Below are 21,861 nucleotides of genomic sequence, written 5' to 3' on the forward strand. Positions count from 1 at the left end.
GGGATGTGTCTTTGTTTCTTTACAGGGAGTGGGGATGGGTCTTTGTTTCTTTACAGGAAGTGGCGATTGGTCTTTGTTTCTTTACAGGAAGTGGGGATGGATCTTTGTTTCTTTACAGGAAGTGGGTATGGGTCTTTGTTTCTTTACAGGAAGTGGGGATGGGTCTTTGTTTCTGTACAAGAAGTGGGGATGTCTTTGTTTCTTTACAGGAAGTGGGGATGGGTCTTTGTTTCTTTACAAGAAGTGGGGATGTCTTTGTTTCTTTACAGGAAGTGGGGATGGGTCTTTGTTTCTTTACAGGAAGTGGGGATGGGTCTTTGTTTCTTTACAGGAAGTGGGGATGGGTCTTTGTTTCTTTACAGGAAGTGGGGGCAGGTCTTGGGCTCCATAAAGGAAGTGGGAGCAGGTCGTTTTCTCTCTACTGGAATTAGGGGCAGGTTTTTGTTTCTACAAAAAGTGGGGGAGGGACTTTGTTGCTTACAGTAAGTGAGGGCAAGTCTTTCTCTCTCTACAGTAAGTAAGGGTGGGTCTTTGTTTCTTTACAGGAAATGGGGGAGGGTCTTTGTCTCTTTACAGGAAGAGGAGTGGATCTTTGTCTCACTACATGAAGTGGGGATGGGTCTTTGTTTCTTTACAGGAAGTGGGGGCAGGTCTTTGTTTTTCTACAGAAGAGTAGGCGGATGTTTGTCGCCATATAGGAAGTGGGGTGGGGCTTCGTCTCTCTACAGGTAGAGGGATGGATCTTTGTCTCAGTACAGGAAGTGGGGGCAGGTCTTTGTTTCACTACAGACAATGGAGGCAGGTCTTTATCTCTATATAGGAAGTGGGGTGGGTCTTTGTTGCTCAACAGGAAGTGGGTCTTTGTCTCTGATCAGGAAATGGGGATGTTTTTTTTTCTCTCTACATCAAGTGAGGGTGAAGCTTTGCTTCCATAAAGGAAATGGGAGCAGGTCTTTTTGTCTCTACTGGACTTAGGGTTGGGTTTTTGTTTCTCTACAGTAAGTGGAGGAAGATCTTTTTCTCTCTACAGTAAGTGAGGGTTGGTCTTTATCTCTACATTAAGTGGGCGCAGGTCTTTGTCTCTCTACAGTAAGTGGGGGCAGGTCTTTGTCTCTACCGTAAGTGGGGCAAGTCTTTGTCTCTACAGTAAGGGCTGGTCTTTGTCACTCTACAGTAAGTAGGGGCTGACCTTTGTCACTCTACTGTAAGAAGGGGCAGGTCTTTGTCTCTCTACAGTAAGTGGGGGCAGGTCTTTGTCTCTCTACAGTAAGAGGGGGCTGGTCTTTGTCTCTCTACAGTAAGTGGGGGCAGGTTGTTATCTCTCTACAGCAAGTAGGGGCAGTTTGTTATCTCTCTACAGTAAGTGGGGTCAGGTTGTTATCTCTCTACAGTAAGTGGGGTCAGGTTGTTATCTCTCTACAGTAAGTGGGGTCAGGTTGTTATCTCTCTACAGTAAGTGGGGGCAGGTCTTTGTCTCTCTACAGTAAGTGGGGGCAGGTCTTTGTCTCTCTACAGTAAGTGGGGGCAGGTCTTTGTCTCTCTACAGTAAGAGGGGGCAGGTCTTTGTCTCTCTACATTAAGTGGGGGCAGGTCTTTGTCTCTCTACAGTAAGAGGGGGCAGGTCTTTGTCTCTCTACAGTAAGTGGGGTCAGGTTGTTATCTCTCTACAGTAAGTGGGGGCAGGTCTTTGTCTCTCTACAGTAAGAGGGGGCAGGTCTTTGTCTCTCTACAGTAAGTGGGGGCAGGTCTTTGTCTCTCTACAGTAAGTGGGGGCAGGTCTTTGTCTCTCTACAGTAAGTGGGGGCAGGTCTTTGTCTCTCTACAGTATGAGGAGGCAGGTCTTTGTCTCTCTACAGTAAGTGGGAGCAGGTCTTTGTCTCTCTGTTTAACTTAATACAAGCATAACAGAGAAATGAGCTTTCAGGGAAGGCAAGTCCTTGGACAATAGCAGAAGTGCATGTTGGGAAGTTAAGGAAAGAATTCCATTTCTTAAGGTGCTTCCAGGATGTTGATAAATACCATATATTTCTACAGGTTTTGTGTGAAAGTACATGTGTATCCAGTGAGCAGCCAGACACCTCACATGTAACCTACACATTTTGCGTTATCTCCTTTTCATGTGTTTCTATTCTCTCTCTCCTTGATTGGGTTCTTCCTTCATCTGGTGTCAGATCTGTAATGTGTGCAGGTATCCTTCCTTACTATTCCCTGTGATACTATTTTGCTTAAACATTTAGTGAGAAACTGCAGCTGCATCCCCCTCCTACCTACCCTTCCGCCTTCTCGTTTTATTCCTGTATATACATTTATGAGCATATATATGAAAATCCTGTAAGCAAAGAATGGATACATACAGGCTTGTGGAAGGTGAGGGATATACAAATTTGCCCTAATAAGGTGCAATATCAGTTTCATATACTGTATACACATGTTCTGATTTATGAAAAGAACATAATAATGAACATTGCTTTAATGAAAAGAATTTTACCCATTTTCTATTACGTTTAGGAATTAATGAAACCTCTGAATATTCACTGCAGTGTTTATGTGAATACCTATTGGAGCTTTAATTGCTCCATATAAGAGTAGAGTAAATGATAATTACCGCGCTGACAGCTGACGTGTCCGCCGTGTTCTAGAATGACTGTTCATTGTTATCGAAAATGGTAATGTCAAGCCCCGATGTTATCCCTCCTGTCTGATCTCACCTTCCCTGTTCATTCAGCGGGTCAGACATGCCGGGGTTATCTCATTAAAATCCGCTTTACAATGTAAATCGAGCTGCGGTACTATTATACGACATGCGCTTTCATCATCTCCTATTGTGGTTATTTCATAAACTATAAAACCGATCACGTTCTTTTCTAATGCAAAATGAATGCGAAGGTGGCACAAAAGAGCGGCTAATCACACACCATGCAGCAAATCCTCTGCAGTCATACACATGAGCAAAAATAATCACCACTAGGGGGAGCTAGGAAGCTTTTATTGGGTTTAAAGGGGTTGTATGGTATTTTTTTTAAAAAAAGTAGAGGCCCATCAATATCAGATCATTGGGGGTGATGTGCCTGCTACTGTAGCGCCCCTGAGCCACTCAGGGCACTACTAGATACTGCATTCTCCCATAGATGTAGGGCCTACCCCCTGGGACCTGGAACACCAGTGCCAGTGACATCTCCATACACATTAAAAAACCTAGTTCCCACGACACACCAGGGGGCATGGACTAGTCAGACACTGGGGGATGGCCACCTAGAGGGCGGAGCCAGACCAGGGGACTAGAAAGCCTGGCAGGAGTGGAAGGCAGTCAGTCAGGAGAACAGTAATGCACAGTGAAGTGTACAGACGTACCTAGAGCTGGGTCATGTAACAGTGACCCACGGGCACAGGAGAGTGGTCGCCAGGGCAGGTCACCCGAGTACCGCTGGGACTAGAGAACCGACGGGGCACAGGGCCCTAGGTCAGGTGACAGTTTCATATGGCCTGGCAAATACCTGCACAATAAGGGGACGTTCACGGATCGCACTGACCTACAGCTCCGGGGGCACCAGCAGTAAAGCAAGGATCGGTGTTCGGGACACAGACCAGCCCAACAGGGTCCACACTGCCCGCTGTATGGACGAGGAGACTGCCACAATAAGGAACAGTCTGGCCCCCAAACTGCTTCAACCAATGGGGACCCAAAACACACTGAGGGTGCCGGGGACAGAGCAACCGAGTCATCAAGCTGGCACTGGAAGTACAAGGACCTGAACCAGCGTCCGAGGGTCAAGAGTGAGTGGAGACTGTTAATTACAACCCCAGTGTGGCCTCCCTTATTCCGGAACTTCCACCATACAGATCCCTTGGCTCAGCCCTACCTGCGGAGGGCCTACCACCTCAGCTGCCACCATCCTAACTGCAACCTGCAGGTGGCGTCACACTAATGACTATAATTCTCCCTGTAAATATCTCCCTTTTAAAAAGCTCCCAGGGTATGGGACTGGGCAACGGCCACCAAAGTGACATTCCCCAGTGATACACTGCCCGGGACCGAGTACCCCATTCCCTGGGTGACACACTACTCATGCAGATCAACTGTTTTCAGTTCCTGTGGCTGGATGTGATCAGTTGCAGAAGAGAACAGCTCCGTCAACTGTATAGTGGCCACAGTGGGGTACTGCAGTTTCATCTCTGTCGATCGAACCCTATTTATGTTGCACCCCCCCACGCCCCACCGATCTGATATTGATGATCCATCCTCAGGATAGGACATCAATATAAATGTACTGGCCGATAAGTGTCCATTTTTGATGAACTGTGATGCAGTAACCCCAAAAGTGGAAGTAGGCTGGGAATGGATCGGACAAGATCAATGGATGTGTTGTGTGCTCTATCAACAAAGTTAAAAAGAAATTGTACCTGTGAGAAGTAAGTGCTGCCGAAGTGCTTGCCAGCAGACTGTCACAGATGCAAGCAAAATGTCATCACTGTTAGCTCATTGTTGTATACCAATCATCTACCAATGTTCAAAAGGTGAAAAAGAGCTTGTACTTGTGAGAAGTAAGTGCTGCTGAAGTGCTTGCCTGCAGACTGTCGCAAAGACAAGCAAAATGTCATCAATGTTAGCTCATTGTTGTATACCAATCATCTACCAATGTTCAAAAGGTGAAAAAGAGATTGTGCCTGTGAGAAGTAAGTGCTGCTGAAGTGCTTGCCAGCAGACTGTCACAGATGCAAGCAAAATGTCATCACTGTTAGCTCATTGTTGTATATCAATCATCTACCAATGTTCAAAAGGTGAAAAAGAGATTGTACCTGTGAGAAGTAAGTGCTGCTGAAGTGCTTGCCAGCAGACTGTTGCAAAGACAAGCAAAATGTCATCAATGTTAGCTCATTGTTGTATACCAATCATCTACCAATGTTCAAAAGGTGAAAAAGAGATTGTGCCTGTGAGAAGTAAGTGCTGCTGAAGTGCTTGCCAGCAGACTGTCACAAATGCAAGCAAAATGTCATGAATGTTAGCTCATTGTTGTATACCAATCATCTACCACTGTTCAAGCCTTTTCACCTTTTGGACATATTCACATGTTGTGTTTTTGTTGCATTTTTCCCACAAACTTATGTTGTAAAAAAATGCATCGTTTTACTGTACCTGCAAAGTGAATGAGATTTTGGAAGTCTTATGCACATGCTGCTATTTTTTTTCTTGCATATATGAAGCAGTTCAATTCTTTAAGTGTTTTTTTTACCCTTTAAAATGACTGGGAAAATAACTGATAAAAATGCATAAAAAATACTGCAAAAACTTGGCAAAAGCATTTTTCCTGCCAACAAATCTGTAGTTGCAGCAGATTTTTCTCCTGCAAATACCATTTAGAGACTTTGTAACCAACAAGTTGATGGCCTCCTAGTGAGTAAACTCCACTTGAATGTTTGAAAGCTCTTTGCAGACCATAAATGGTGGAGAGGATAATAAGCGTAAATCACTTGGTCCTTTTCATTTTGTAGCCATATTGAAGATTTGGATCTCATTGAAAGCCTAAAAAAAGCCCCTAGAGTTACCTGTCAGATCGTCGGTCGGCCATGAGCCCAGCTCACAAGCTTTGCAGGTGTATTCATCAAACACGATCTCGTTTTCTTTGCAGGGGGTGCAGGTCCAGCAGCAGCTCACCTCTCCTTTACGGATGACCTAAAAATGACAGCATCTTGAAACAGGGCATTAGCATTAGGCCACATTCACACATCCACAGGTCATCGCTCGCAGGCCATGATTCATGGATTATCCTCCCAAACCAAACTTAACAGCCTTGTAGGCCGGTCCGTGCATCGTGGATTGTAACACGTGAATGTGGGAATCTAGCTTAAAGGGTTTGGCCAATACTTTTACAGTGATGACTAGAGTTGAGAGGACTGGCAATAATCCGGGTCCGGCGGATCCGTGGCGGGTTGACAAAGAATTCCGGATCCGATCCGGAATCCGGCCCCATATATGTCAATGGGGAGCGGAATCCGGGACGAGAGAGAGGAGAGAGAGGAGAGAGAAGAGAAGAGAGAAAGGAGAGAGAGAAGAGAGAGAGGAGAGAGAGAGAGAGAGAGAAGAGAGAGGAGAGAGGAGAGAGAAGAGAGAGAGGAGAGAGAGGAGAGAGGAGAGAGAAGAGAAGAGAAGAGAGAGAGGAGAGAGAGAAGAGAGAGAGGAGAGAGAGAGAGAGAGGAGAGAGAGGAGAGAGAGGAGAGAGGAGAGAGAGAGAGAGAGGAGAGAGAGAAGAGAGAGGAGAGAGGAGAGAGAAGAGAGAGAGAGAGGAGAGAGAGGAGAGAGAGGAGAGAGGAGAGAGAAGAGAAGAGAAGAGAGAGAGGAGAGAGAGAAGAGAGAGAGGAGAGAGAGGAGAGAGAGGAGAGAGGAGAGAGAGAGAGAGAGAGGAGAGAGAGGAGAGAGAGGAGAGAGAAGAGAAGAGAGAGAGGAGAGAGAAGAGAGAGAGAGAGAGAGAGGAGAGAAAGAGAGATAAAAAAAAACCCAAAAACCCCGAATCCGGATCGTGTAGCCGGATTCCCGGGTCCGGGTAAGACTCGGATCAGACACTGAAACCGCGCGGATCCGGATTTTTACGACCTATCCTTGAGATACTTCACCAATGTCTCATTGGGTGGGGTCCGACACCCGAAACCCCCACCAATCAACTGTCCTTGGTGCCGAAATGCTCAGTTCCGGAGCTGCCCTGTCTTCTGATAATGGCGTTGGACAAGTACTGCACATCCGCCTCCGATTGATTAGAATGGGAGGTGGCCATGGCAGCTATCATAAGACAGAGCAGCTCCGGAACTGAACATTTCCGGTTGTCTCTGCTATTGCCACTGCCACCGGAAGCGGCTGATTGGCAAAGATGTGGGGTGTCGGACCCCGGAAGATCAAACATTGATGACCTATCCTAAGGATTAACCATCAGTGTAACAGTAGTGGACAACCCCTTTAAGGTACAATTGATATTGTTTTGTTATATAGTAGTTTATCACTACATTTACTGCAGACAGAGAGATAGATAGATAGATAGTATTCCGTTCTGTAGGAAATAACGGATAGATTTATCCTCATTTTTACTATTAACTCCGTAGATTTGTTACCTTGATTTGTCCTTTCGCACAGGGTTCACTGCAGACGGATCTAATGACAGCATTCTTACTTGACCAAATTTCATCATCGTCCATCTTCAGTTCTCCATTGTCCCAGCTGCCGACATTGATGTAATCAAAGTAATCTTTACCCATTTTCTTAAAATTCATGATCTCATACCTAGAAGAAAAGACCATAATGAACATTGCTGCAAAACAGAGGCGTAATGATCGTGGTGGCAGAGGTTGCAATCACAACCAGAGACGGGGAAGTAGGGAAGTCACCAACCCCAGTGGATACTTCAGCTAGATGTGCTGAAATGCATTGCTGTGCAGAGACCTGTCGGGTCCATGTGCTGTAATACATGATGACGGCCAAACAGAGGCTGGCAGTTGACTGGGGGCGCATGGCAGTGACATCATGGATCACCGTAACAGGTGTGTAACATCAGCTGCAAGCCACTACAGTGGCTACAGAGGAGGACGTTGGACGACATGGCAGCCAGGGAGGGTGAGCAGAATGTTTTGGGGTTTCTTATGTATTTTAGACAGAACAGTGAATTTAGGGGGCCAGGATAAAGACATGGTAAGGATAAAGGACATATAACAAGAAGGGGCCAATGATAAAGACATGGTCAGGATAGGGGACATATACCAGGAAGAGGCCCAGGATAAAGACATGGTCAGGATGGGGGATATATACCAGAAAGGGGCCTAGGATAAAGATATTGTCAGGATAGGGAACATATACCAGGAAGGGGCCCAGGATAAAGACATGGTCAGGATAGGGAATATATACCAGAAATGCACCTAGAATAAAGATATTGTCAGTATAGGGGATATATACCAGAAATGGGCCTAGGATAAAGATATTGTCAGGATAGGGAATATATACCAGGAAGGGGCCCAGGATAAAGACATGGTCAGGATAGGGGATATATACCAGAAATGGGCCTAGAATAAAGATATTGTCAGGATAGGGAATAGGGAATATATACCAGAAATGGCCCTAGGATAAAGATATTGTCAGGATAGGGGACATATACCAATAAATGGCCCAGGATAAAGACAAGGTCAGGATTGGGGACATACCAGGAAGAGGCCCATGATAAAGACATGGTCAGGATAGGGGACATATGCCAGGAAGAGGCCCATGATAAAGACATGGTCAGGATAGGGGACATATGCCAGGAAGAGGCCCATGATAAAGACATGGTCAGGATAGGGGACATATGCCAGGAAGAGGCCCATGATAAAGACATGATCAGGATAGGGGACATATGCCAGGAAGAGGCCCATGATAAAGACATGGTCAGGATAGGGGACATATGCCAGGAAGAGGCCCACGATAAAGACATGGTCAGGATAGGGGACATATACCAAGTAGGGGTCTAGGATAGGGGACACATTTACCAGGAAGGTGCTCTGGATGGGATATATATAACAACCTGATTTCTTCACACGTGCTGCAGCTCATCTCCATTCACATTGAAGCTGAGCTGCGATGTCATACACAATAAATTACTAGAAATCCCGCCATGTTTTCTAATCTTTGACAACCCTTTTAAGTGTAGAATGGGCTAAAGCAAATCTATGATTGTTACACAAACTCCATACCTTCCCGGGGAATCTCCATTTTCGTCAAACACGATCATGTCTCCCGCGACACCTGTGAAATTCGCCTTCATGATACAGTCCAAGAGCTTCTGTCCATCTATCGGCTTCATAGCATCACAAAGGCCGGCGACTCCAGGACACAGGGCCACCTGCATGTTGTGGAGGCCATAGGCCATGGCATAGATTGCATTGATGACAAATCCCATTTTGGAATCTTGTGCGTACTGATATGTTAACGATAATCGGGCTGGAAAACCAAAAATTAGAAAGCAGGTTAGCACTAGCCATGATTGACTACAAAAAGTCCATAACTTAAAGGGATTTTCCAGTGAAAACAAGTTCTCAGCTATGTACAGTATCGGTGCTAGCTTACTCATCACTGGGAACTGCACCGATCAGATCAGCAGGACGGGGAATTTGTATCCCTTTTATCCCCATCATATAATGCAGTGTCAGGTTAGATGGTTGACCACCAATCTTTGCCTTCTCTATTGGTCTGCCAGAAAAAGACGAGGGCAGTGCTCAGCAGCCCCACAGAGAATGTCACAAGAAGGTTTTTTCAAGCATTGCCAACTGTCATGTCAGGATCTGTGGAAACTACAGATTCTTGCACTACGCCTGCTAACGTCTCAGCGCAGGGAGACTCGGGCATCGACCCACAGACTTGTAGTTCATAGCTAGGATAGCAAGACTTAATCCCTGCTGGGCTGCTTGTTGATCTCCTTTAGTCACATGCTGTGGGGGAGCCAGTCATTTACTCACCTCCTATATATGCTGGCTGGACCCTTCCATTAGTGCCAGCTATTGCTTGTCTATACTGGTCTGGAGAGATGGTTTGATCCAGATTTACTGCTGGTTGTAGTCCTTTATTGCGATTTACGTTTAGAGGGTTAACTCTTGTTTTCTTTTTATTGCTGCCTTCTTGCTCTTGCTTTTCTCCTTAGTCTCTTACTGTTTGTTCCTTTGAGTTTGCAGTGTGTCTGAGTTTTGGTTTTCTCCTGTTTATCCAAGTCTGTGTTACCATCCCACGCCTGCCCCTTACTTCCCTGAGGGGGGATAAGGGGTCTACCATTAGGGGTAAACTTGGGTCACCTAGCGTGAGGGACCGTATAGGAGTCCCCTGTCCCTCACTATTCTGCAGTCTCATCATGACAAACTCATTAGAGCAGCAATTGAGCATGAACACAATTCTATGGGGTATTAAAGTGCCCCCATTTCACCCTATTGGTTTCGTCAAGTGGTCAGACCACCTTGATTTATCTTGTGAATATGTGATAAGTTGTTTTCACCAGACAACCAAATTAAGGAAAAATGCCAAACACCAGGTCTTTTAATGAATATTGTACTAACGTCAGTCATAAATCACATTAACAATGGTTATGACATGATAGGAGCACACTGTAAATATAATCACTGCTGCAGTACGGCTTCTACATTGTATCAATACGTATGTTGTTACATCGTTCTTGTTACATTGTATCATCTAGTAGTTGTCAGACTCCAACCATTCTGTGATTTCATTTCCTAGCCAAAAATTACAAGCAGAAGGTCAAATAAAACTTGAAAAGTCACCATAAGACGTAAAAAAAAGTAGGCATTGGGAATAATGATTCACGTGCCTTATATTTTACAATTTCACACATTTTTAGTCCTGTGATTAATATGGTCATGAATGGGGTCACCACTCCTTACAATCCCTTTCAGAGTCTTCTATAGAAACTGATCACTGGATCCTACAAATATCAATGGTAAAGTGACCAGGAACAAGTTTTTAATTCCCCTGCAGCGCCATCACAGGTGAAATAAAGGTGAAATAAAGAATTACACACTTCTGAAATTAATCATTGGTCTGTTCACTTGAAGAGGTTACATTGATGTCCTCCTTTAGGAGAGGTCATCAATGTCTGATTGTCCGGGGTCTGATACCCGGCACCCCCACTGATCAGCTGGTCTCAGTCCTGACGGCGGCAGCAGGCAGCCGGAAATGCTCCGTTCCGGGGCTGCCCAGTCTTCTGGGTCAAAAGCAACTTTGCAATTTACCTCTACCTTAAAATCTTGTCCATTCTTAGGAGCAGAGAGATTTTTTTAATTTTATAGTTCAAAGTTTATTGCCTAGGTTACCAGACACTTCTGCAATCTATCAGAGGTGAAAAAAAATTGAAAAAATCCAGCACTCAAAGCATTCAACTGAAATTGTTTTATATTTTATTCATTGATCTGTGTAATTATTAAAGACGTTTCGGTCATCCGACCTTCATCAGTTTACACAGAAAGGGCTCTGTAGAAATATATGAAAAAGCTGGACCAGAGGAAAAAGCTGCCCGTCCGGGTCTGCAGTCAATTCCTCTGGTCCAGCTTTTTCATATATTTCTACAGAGCCCTTTCTGTGTAAACTGATGAAGGTCGGACGACCGAAACGTCTTTAATAATTACACAGATCAATGAATAAAATATAAAACAATTTCAGTTGAATGCTTTGAGTGCTGGATTTTTTCAATTTTTTGATCTGGGGTGGGACCCTATCCAAGCACCAGCGACTATAGAAGGAGTGCCACATTTCTATATTTTATCTATCAGAGGTGGCCAGTTTCCAAGGAAAGGAACGAGCACATGCAAGATGTGTGCCATACAAACCCCCTGCGCTCCTCCGATGCTGCAGAGGCAAAGCTGGATGGGAGAGCGCTCAGCTCTGGTCTAAGCTGTCAATCATCTGGAGTGCACCACCCACCGGCAAGCGGGAAGTCGAGAGGAGAGCTCCTGAAGGATGTACATTGGAAAACCCCTTTAATATGAAGTAAAATACCATTTTTTATTTATCAGCAGAGTCCCCCTTAAGTAAGCTGGCTATAGGGTGTCCTGCTGGGATGTGCTGTATTCTCCCCGGTTACCTGACAGCAAGTGGTCACTGCAGCGCCACCACAAGGGGAAATGTCATACTGCTCTATGTAGTGAACATATAGGGTCCCTTGTTGTATGATTCCTTTTTTCGTTCTCCTGGAAATGTATCACTTGTCAACTGAGTGTTACTATTCCCACCCTTGCAGAAAGGGTGTGTGCCTACAGAGTCAGCACTGATGGGACAGTGTCAAACTGCCCAGGGACATGCCCTATTGGGTTACACCTAGTCGTCAATGTATTATTATATATTTTTAGGAGCAATAACAGAAAGACACCATAACAACTCCCAATTGTCAATGTATTGATATATTTTTAGGAGATATAACACAGGGACACTATAAGAACACCTAGTTGTCAATGTATTGATATACTTTTAGGAGATATAACAGAAGGACACCATCACAACACCCAGTTGTCAATGTATTGATATACTTTTAGGAGATATAACAGAGGGACACTATAAGAACACCCAGTTGTCAATGTATTGATATATTTTTAGGAGATGTAACAGAGGGACACCATAACAACGCCCAGTTGTCAATGTATTGATATATTTTTAGGAGATATAACAGAAGGACACTATAAGAAAACCCAGCTGTCAATGTATTGATATACTTTCAGGAGATATAACAGAAAGACACTATAACAGCACCCAATTGTCAATGTATTGATATATTTTTAGGAGATATAACCCAGGGACACTATAAGAACACCCAGTTGTCAATGTATTGATATACTTTTAGGAGATATAACAGAAGGACACCATCACAACACCCAGTTGTCAATGTATTTGTTACGTCCGGATGGTGGAAGCACTGGACCGTACACCGATTTCCCCTGAGGAGGCAGCCAGGCCGGTCACCCCGCCAGAGGGTCTTGATGCACGGCAGCCGAAGCACAATTGGTAGCTGGACAGTCCGTAGAGGAGCAGTAAAGGTGGATGGCGCAGAGCACACAAAGTTATGGACGGTAGCCCGGGTGACGAAGCTCAGGGTCCGAGGCCGGGTTGTAGAGTCAGGCGGGATCCGGAACCTGCTGAGCGATGGAACAAGTCACCGAACGGAGCCAGGGACTGGAGACTGGCGGAGCTGCAGAGGTGGTGGAACATCCGCCGAAGTCACCGTCAGGGTCCAGGGATGGACTTGGTTCGGAGCGACTGGCGTGGCAGGGCAGGCTCTGCGAGACAGACAGGGTTAATACAAGGCAAAGCACAGGGCAAAGCAATACGGGGACCTGAACACTAGCTTGCTAAACACGTAGAACAGGCCCCGCCCACCAGGAAAGTGCATCTTAAAATACCCTGTACCTGTCTATGCAATTTCCTGTTTCTAGGTGCTGGCCCTTTAAGAAACGGTCAATGACCGCGCGCGCGCCCTAATGCGCATGCACGAGGCCCGAGTACCAGAAGCCAGTCCAGGGAGCGGTGCGGAGGAAGCAGGGGTGCCCGGCTGGAAGTCCCACGTCGCAGAGGAGCGCCGAGAGCGGGGAGCTGGACACATGGAGGCCGCAGGCGGGGAAGAGGAGGCCGGGACCAGAGTGGTGAGCAGGGGACGCCGCCGGGGAGTGGGGAGCGGGCCACGGGGACTGAAGAGCGGGGCCAGAGGACCGGGAAGAGTGACAGTACCCCCTCCCCCATGCCCCCCCCCCCCCCCGCAAGCGGGACAGGAAGGCACGAATCAGAGGAGTGCCAACATTCTCCCGGGGCTCCCAGGACCTATCCTCGGGACCATAACCCGCCCAGTCTACCAGGAAGTATTGCCGACCTCGCACGGTCTTCATGGCCACGATATCCCTTACCGCATAGATGTCATCGTCAGCAATAGGAGGGGGAGCAGTACCGACCTCAGCGGAGAAGGGACCAAGGACAACAGGCTTGAGTAAGGAGACATGGAAGGAGTTGGGTATCCGCATCGTGGCCGGGAGCTGCAGCTTGTAGGAGACTGCATTGATCTTGCTGATGATCTTAAACGGCCCGATGTAGCGAGGACCCAACTTGTACGAGGGTAACTTCAATCGAACATATCGGGATGCAAGCCAGACCAGATCACCTGGGGAGAAACACGGGGGATCCAGGCGCCTCTTGTCCGCATGTCTCTTCATCCGCAATGAAGCACGTTCTAGGGAAGACTTGACAGAGTTCCATATAGCTGAGAAGTCCCGAACCAGAGCATCTGCTGCGGGGACGTCGGAAGCCGAGGATACTGGCAACGGGACAGAAGGCTGCAGTCCGTAAACGACCTGGAAGGGAGAGCTGGAGGTGAACTCGCTGATGTGTTGGTTGTGGGAGAATTCAGCCCAAGGAAGGAGCGTGGACCAATCGTCATGATGGATGTTGACGTAGTGGCGCAGGAAGGAGGTCAGGATCTGATTGACCAGTTCCACTTGGCCATTCGACTGAGGATGGTAGGCCGAAGAAAAGTCCAAGGACACTCCCAGATGTTTGCAGAGAGCCCTCCAGAAACGCGAGGTAAACTGAGTTCCTCTGTCGGATACAATGTGTACGGGGAAGCCATGTAATCGGAATATGTGCTGTATGAAGGAGTCAGCTAGCTCCTGGGCAGAGGGCAGCCCTGCCATGGGAACGAAGTGGGCCATCTTTGAGAAGCGAACCACCACAACCCATATGACCGTATGTCCGGAGGATAAGGGTAAGTCCGTAATGAAGTCCATTGCGATATGTTGCCACGGAACGGAAGGAATGGGCAAAGGCAGAAGACGTCCATATGGTAAGTGCTTGGGTGTCTTGTTCCGGGCACAGGATGGACAGGCTGAGACGAAGGATGCGACGTCTTTACGGAGGGACGGCCACCAGTAGTGACGGACAATCGTACTCCAAGTCTTCTTCTGACCAGCATGGCCGGCGATCTTAGAGGCATGGCCCCAGTGCAGGACTCTCTGTCTGTCAGTATCTGAGACATAGGTTTTCCCAGGGGGTATCTGAGTTAGAGCGACAGGAGTCACCGGAATGACTTTACTGGGGTTGATGATGGGCTGGTATGTCTCCTCCTCCAACTCCACGGGCACGAAGGACCTGGACAAAGCGTCTGCCCGCACGTTCTTCTCCGCAGGCCGAAAATGGAGTTGGAAATCAAATCGAGCAAAAAACAAGGACCAGCGGGCTTGTCGTGGGTTCAGTCTTTGGGCAGACCGCAGGTACTCCAGATTCTTGTGGTCCGTGTATATGATCACAGGGTATACAGCTCCCTCCAAGAGGTAGCGCCATTCCTCCAAGGCCAGCTTCACGGCCAGTAGCTCCCGATCCCCGATGGTGTAGTTGCGTTCGGGTGCCGAAAAGCTCTTGGAGAAGAATCCACAAGTGACCATCTTTCCGGAGGGGGAGTTCTGCATCAACACTGCCCTGGCTCCGGAGGAGGAGGCATCCACCTCTAAGGTGAACTGTCGGTTCAATTCAGGGCGATGGAGAACCGGGGAAGAAGCAAACGCCTGTTTCAAGGAGCAGATAGCGGCATTGGCCGCCGGGGACCAGTCCTTAGGATTAGCTCCTTTCTTAGTCAAGGCAGAGAGAGGTGCAGTCAAGGCAGAGAAATGCGGGATGAATTGACGGTAATAGTTCGCAAAGCCGAGAAAGCGTTGGATAGCCTTCAGTCCGGAAGGAGGAGGCCAGTTGATGATGGCAGACACTTTCTCTGGGTCCATCTGCAGGCCAGTGTCCGAGATTACATAACCCAGGAAGGGAAGAGACGACTTTTCAAAGATGCATTTCTCGTACTTGGCGTATAGACGGTTCTCTCTAAGCCTCTGGAGAACTAGCTGCACGTTCTCTCGGTGGGTTTGTAGATCCGGAGAGAAGACCAAGATGTCGTCCAGATACACCACGACACAGACATAGAGGAGATCTCTGAACACGTCGTTCACCAGTTCTTGGAAGACTGCCGGAGCATTACACAGACCAAAGGGCATGACACAATACTCGTAGTGCCCATCCCGAGTGTTGAATGCGGTTTTCCATTCGTCTCCAGAGCGAATGCAAACCAGGTTATAGGCCCCACGGAGGTCCAACTTGGTGAATACACGGGCTCCTCGGAGCCGATCGAATAGTTCGGGGATAAGCGGCAGAGGGTATTTGTTTTTTACGGTAATCTGGTTTAATCCCCGGTAGTCAATGCAAGGGCGCAGATCACCTTCCTTTTTCTTGACGAAGAAAAACCCTGCTCCGGCAGGGGACGAGGACCTCCGAATGAACCCCTTAGCCAGGCTCTCGGTGATATAGGCAGACATAGCTCGTGTTTCAGCAGGGGACAAGGGGTATATCCGTCCTCTAGGAGGCGTAGTTCCTGGCAGTAAATCAATGGCACAGTCGTAGGGACGATGAGGCGGTAGTACCTCTGACTCTTTTTTGTCAAAAACGTCCGAGAAGGACCAGTAGGCAGAAGGCAGTCCTGGTAGAGACTCTGGAACCGGAGGGCGTCGGACGGGCTGGATGGATTTCAGACATTTCTCGTGACACGAGGAGCCCCATCGGGTGATTTCACCTGTACTCCAGCTGACCGATGGTTCGTGTGTCCGTAACCATGGGAGTCCCAGCAGGATCTGATGAGACATGCGCGGGAGGACGTAGAAGGTGATCTTCTCGGTGTGCAGAGCACCGATCCGTACTTCCACAGGCTTGGTGATCAGTGAGACGGTGTCAGAGAGGGGTCTCACATCTACAGAGGCGATCACCAGCGGTTTCTCTAGTGGGAGGACAGGCACCTGGTACTTATCCACCGTGGCCTGCTGGATGAAGTTGCCTGCTGCTCCGGAATCGAGATACGCCTCTGCCGTGAACCGGGTCTCTTCTGTAGTGACTTGAATAGTCCAGGTAACGGAGTCTGAGAGAGTCCCAGCACCTAGGGTGGCCTCTCCTACCAAGCCTAGGCTTTGGAGTTTCCCGGCTTCTCGGGACAGGAGCGTAGCAGGTGTATGCCATCACCGCAGTAGAAGCAGAGACCCTTTGCTAGTCGTTCTGCTCGGCGTTGCTCCAACTGCCTCAGGTGGTCAATCTGCATGGGCTCGTAGGTAGATGCGCCAGGTGACGCCAACTGGGGAGCGATGGACTTCTGTGGTGGGGAGGAGTGCCGTATCGGACGCCTCTCGCGGGACACCTCTTTGGATCGTTCCTGAAAGCGAAGATCCACTCGAGTCGCTAGAGCAATCAGGGCATCCAGGGTGGACGGCACGTCACGACCAGCAAGCTCATCTTTAATACGACCCGAGAGTCCCTCCCAGAAGGCGGCGGTTAGGGCCTCATTGTTCCACCCGAGTTCCGCGGCCAAGGTGCGAAAACGAATGGCATATTGGCCCACCGTCAGAGTCCCCTGACGTAGCCGGAGGAGGGATGAGGCAGACGCGGAGGCGCGTCCGGGCTCGTCAAAGGTGCTGCGAAATGCCTGCAGGAATTCCTGGATGTTGGTGGTTACCGGATCCTCCTTCTCCCACAAGGGGTTCATCCAGGCCAGTGCCTCTCCCTCTAGATGGGACATCATGAACGCGACCTTGGCTTGGTCAGAGGCAAAAAGGTGCGGCAGCAGCTTGAAATGGAGGGAGCATTGATTGATGAATCCCCTGCAGGTCTTGGGATCTCCGGCGTACCGGGGTGGTGAGGCCAAACGAAGTTTGGAAGCATCCGAGGAGGCTGCCACGGGAGCTGTGGCCGTGGATTGTACAGTGGAAACCTGAGATGCCAAGGATGTGGCCGTTGCTTGTAGCGTGTTCAGGCGGGTATCCACAGAAGACATAAAGTTCAGCATGCGGGTCTGGGTCTCGCGCTGGCGTACGAGTTCCTGCTGCAAGGCCGCTAGTGGTTCGGCGGGATCCATGGCCTGTTCTAGCTGTTACGTCCGGATGGTGGAAGCACTGGACCGTACACCGATTTCCCCTGAGGAGGCAGCCAGGCCGGTCACCCCGCCAGAGGGTCTTGATGCACGGCAGCCGAAGCACAATTGGTAGCTGGACAGTCCGTAGAGGAGCAGGAAAGGTGGATGGTGCAGAGCACACAAAGTTCTGGACGGTAGCCCGGGTGACGAAGCTCAGGGTCCGAGGCCGGGTTGTAGGGTCAGGCGGGATCCGGAACCTGCTGAGCGATGGAACGGGTCACCGAACGGAGCCAGGGACTGGAGACTGGCGGAGCTGCAGAGGTGGTGGAACATCCGCCGAAGTCACCGTCAGGGTCCAGGGATGGACTTGGTTCGGAGCGACTGGCGTGGCAGGGCAGGCCATCTCCTATATAAGAAAGTCCTTAGTTACCCCTCTCCACCCATAGCAGTTTTTAATTGCAATGAGATGACACACAGTTAGGGTCACAGAGCTAGGGACCCCAATATAGAGATATACCTTGACGAGGTTTTGGGGCTCAGTTACATTGATCAATGCGATTGCTAAATATCTCCTTTTTCCTAATATTCATAGCAGGTATGCAATTCATTATTCACATGTTCAAATTAGCAAGTAGCATTTTTCATTGTATATTCCAATATTTTTCCATATGCTTGAGGCATTATACCATTATCTAAGTTTGATGTGCAGCCTTATTCTTATATATAGTATGTATTTTTGGCTTGCACTCATATATATATATTAGTGCTCACTTCAGTTATCCTATTCAGTTATATGTAGTTTTTTTTCTGAATGTGAACACAGCTCCGCCCCTTTCGGCCATGTTTTTTCCATCTCCTATATAAGAAAGTCCTTAGTTACCCCTCTCCACCCATAGCAGTTTTTAATTGCAATGAGATGACACACAGTTAGGGTCACAGAGCTAGGGACCCCAATATAGAGATATACCTTGACGAGGTTTTGGGGCTCAGTTACATTGATCAATGCGATTGCTAAATATCTCCTTTTTCCTAATATTCATAGCAGGTATGCAATTCATTATTCACATGTTCAAATTAGCAAGTAGTATTTTTCATTGTATATTCCAATATTTTTCCATATGCTTGAGGCATTATACCATTATCTAAGTTTGATGTGCAGCCTTATTCTTATATATAGTATGTATTTTTGGCTTGCACTCATATATATATATTAGTGCTCACTTCAGTTATCCTATTCATTTCAGGGTCCAGGGATGGACTTGGTTCGGAGCGACTGGCGTGGCAGGGCAGGCTCTGCGAGACAGACAGGGTTAATACAAGGCAAAGCACAGGGCAAAGCAATACGGGGACCTGAACACTAGCTTGCTAAACACGTAGAACAGGCCCCGCCCACCAGGAAAGTGCATCTTAAAATACCCTGTACCTGTCTATGCAATTTCCTGTTTCTAGGTGCTGGCCCTTTAAGAAAGGGTCAATGACCGTGCGCGCGCCCTAATGCGCATGCTCGAGGCCCGAGTACCAGAAGCCAGTCCAGGGAGCGGTGCGGAGGAAGAAGGGGTGCCCGGCTGGAAGTCCCACGTCGCAGAGGAGCGCCGGGAGCGGGGAGCTGGACGCATGGATGCCGCAGGCGGGGAAGAGGAGGCCGGGACCAGAGTGGTGAGCAGGGGACGCCGCCGGGGAGCGGGCCACGGGGACCGGAGAGCGGGGCCAGAGGACCGGGAAGCGTGACAGTATTGATATATTTTTAGGAGATATGGGTTTTCCATTGAACTTGTTGTGTCTTCTTACCCTTATCCAAGATGGAGTCTGTTGCCTCGTCTTGACCTTGAACTTCCTGTCTGCCCTGCTTATATGTCCTAGTCCGGGACTTATTCCTTGCCTGAGTATTTTGTTGCTGCTGGCTCCTGAGCCGCTCCTGACTTGCTACAGGCCTTCTTGCTGACGCTTGTTTTGTGATCTGCCTCATTACTGCTCAGCAGCCTGAAGTACTTGGTACATAATCCTGTTCCTGGCTGTGGTCCTCTCCTTTCAACACTTCTAGGAGAAGAGCTTCAGACAGCTGGACCTCCTTGATCTGTAAGGACTTGTAATCTCTGTTTTGTGTTCAGTGTACCTTATCTTGGACTTAATCTGTATGGGCTATGTACTGGACTTGACCAGGACTTTGTCAGCCCTGGAAAATACACTGATAACCATTTATTTGCTGTGCGCACTCCTGCTTACTACTCTGGACATTCACATATTTGTCAAGGAGGAGAAAAAATGAAGAACAAAAACCAATGAAACAAATAAACAGTAATAAGTTACAATTATTTTATTAACAAATTACAAAAGGTAAAACCAACATTCAAGACAAAAGACAAGAAGGGTTTAAATACCCCGCACACACAGAGGCAGGGAATGATGAAAAAATTGTAACTTATTACTGTTTATTTGTTTCATTGGTTTTTGTTCTTCATTTTTTCTCCTCCTTTGACATGTTGTTTGAACAACCCATCTACCCGGGGATCACTAAGTAGTGTACCCCTGGTGTCTAATTGTAAATTATGGCCTCTTTTCCTTCGTGGTTACCATTCTAATATTTGTTGCTGTGTGTACTCTTGCACATTATTCTGGACATACACATAAGCCCGCTTTACACGCTGCAATGTATCTTACAATGTGTCGGCGGGGTCACGTCGTAAGTGACGCACATCCGGCATTGTACGGTACATTGCAGTGTGTGACAGTTACGTGCGATTGCGATTGAACGGTAAAACGTTCATCGCATACACATCGTACCTTTCTCTAGAATTGCACGTCAGATTGTTCATCGTACCCGTGGTAGCACACATCGCAGTGTGTGACACCCCGGGAACGATGAACAGATCTTACCAGCGTCCTGCAGCTCCCGGCCCACAATACGGAAGGAAGGAGGTGGGCGGGATGTTTACGTCCCGCTCAGCTCCGCCCCTCCACTTCTATTGGCCGGCTGCTGCGTGACGTCGATGTGACGCCGAACGTCCCTCCCACTCCAGGAAGTGGACGTTCGCCGCCCACATTGAGGTCGTATGGACGGGTAAGTACGTGTGACGGGGGGGTTACTCGTATGTGTGGCACGTTCAACAAATTGAATGTGCCACATATACGATGGGGGCGTTGCAAATCGCATACGAAATCGTATGCGAAATTGCAACGTGTAAAGCAGGCTTTATAGTGCTGTGAGCACTACTGCATATTATTTGTGGACAATAACGTTTTAATGATGGTCGCACTCCTGCATATTATTTCTGGACTTTCACACATTTGTGCAGGTCATTTATTATTTCGGGACATTTACATATTAGAATATTTTGCACTTGCATTTAATTTGTAGTAGCCTACTGTTATTCTCTGTTTTTTCTCTGTGTGTATATTTTTTGTCAATACAAAGTATTTACCCAACCCTTGTCTCAGTTTTATTATATTCCCTGCTATCAGATTCCAGAGTATCTACATAAGTATTACAATAACAGATGGATACCATAATATAGAGTTATAATAAAATAGGCTCTGATATAGATTTTTTTTTTTATGTGCAATACCAATATTTAATAAAATATATGTTTTTGCATTCTAGACCCCCCCCTTGAAGTGTAGGCTATTAAAGAGGACACAATAACATGTAGACCCTGGGGCAGCAGAAATGTAGGCTCCGCATCTCGGGTGGTATAATATCCTTATTTCTGATTCACTCTTGTATTTCTATAGAATATTGTGCTCTTCAGCGGGAACATCATCTGTATTCACCGGGGTATGGATGACAGCGTTTACAAGGTTTTTTTCATTTATCCGTCGCATGTCAGATTTTCACAGCGGGAAACAAGTTATGACCTAAAATTGTATTTTTCATAGTCAACACTTGAGTGTTCGATTTCAGCTGTAAAACTGTTTTCAGCTTTTTTTGGACTGAACCTAATTGGTCTGGCAGAAGAGCGCTGAAAGGATGGGAGCACTTATTGTGGGGAAAATAGATTTGTTGCAGAGTTTTTCTTGATGACCCCATGTCTGGGGTGTACTTTTTTCTGAAATATGCCATTTCGAAGTCCTGTGAGTTCCTAAAATATATCAGCAAGATGAGACAGAGAGGGATCGCGGCATCGGTGTCCGTAAAGAGGCTACACTGCCCTTAGTGGAGAACACTGGTACTGCAAGTAATGGATATAAAGGTAAATTGCAAATGTCAGGTGCTCAATGAGAATATGTCTTACTCGGTGAGAAAAAATTGACATTAAAGTCAATAACAATAGTGTGTCACGCTAGGTATAGGGACGTACCAAGCAAACAGCAAAAGAGAAAGGGAATGAATAACTTATCTGAAGATGACTCAAGGAGAGGAACTGCAACAACAACATTTCTCCAGGTATACAGTACAGACCAAAAGTTTGGACACACCTCCTCATTCAAAGAGTTTTCTTTATTTTCA

The 21,861-nt window shown here is 47.4% G+C and overlaps 1 protein-coding gene across 8 annotated transcripts in view; it reads right to left on the bottom strand.

Annotated features, from left to right (window-relative positions):
• Positions 1 to 21,861, bottom strand: part of GRM5 (glutamate metabotropic receptor 5) — a 535,313-nt gene that overhangs the window by 46,489 nt on the left and 466,963 nt on the right. For all 8 annotated transcript variants that reach the window (XM_075337560.1, XM_075337562.1, XM_075337564.1 and 5 more), the window contains exons 5-7: positions 8,704 to 8,950; positions 7,099 to 7,267; positions 5,545 to 5,671 (exon numbers count right to left, since the gene is read on the bottom strand). In XM_075337560.1, the coding sequence (XP_075193675.1) occupies positions 5,545 to 5,671; positions 7,099 to 7,267; positions 8,704 to 8,950 (543 nt within the window). The remainder of the gene's footprint in view (positions 1 to 5,544; positions 5,672 to 7,098; positions 7,268 to 8,703; positions 8,951 to 21,861) is intronic.

The sequence above is a fragment of the Anomaloglossus baeobatrachus genome, chromosome 2 (genome assembly GCF_048569485.1).
Source record: "Anomaloglossus baeobatrachus isolate aAnoBae1 chromosome 2, aAnoBae1.hap1, whole genome shotgun sequence".
In the NCBI taxonomy this organism is placed as follows: Eukaryota; Metazoa; Chordata; class Amphibia; order Anura; family Aromobatidae; genus Anomaloglossus; species Anomaloglossus baeobatrachus.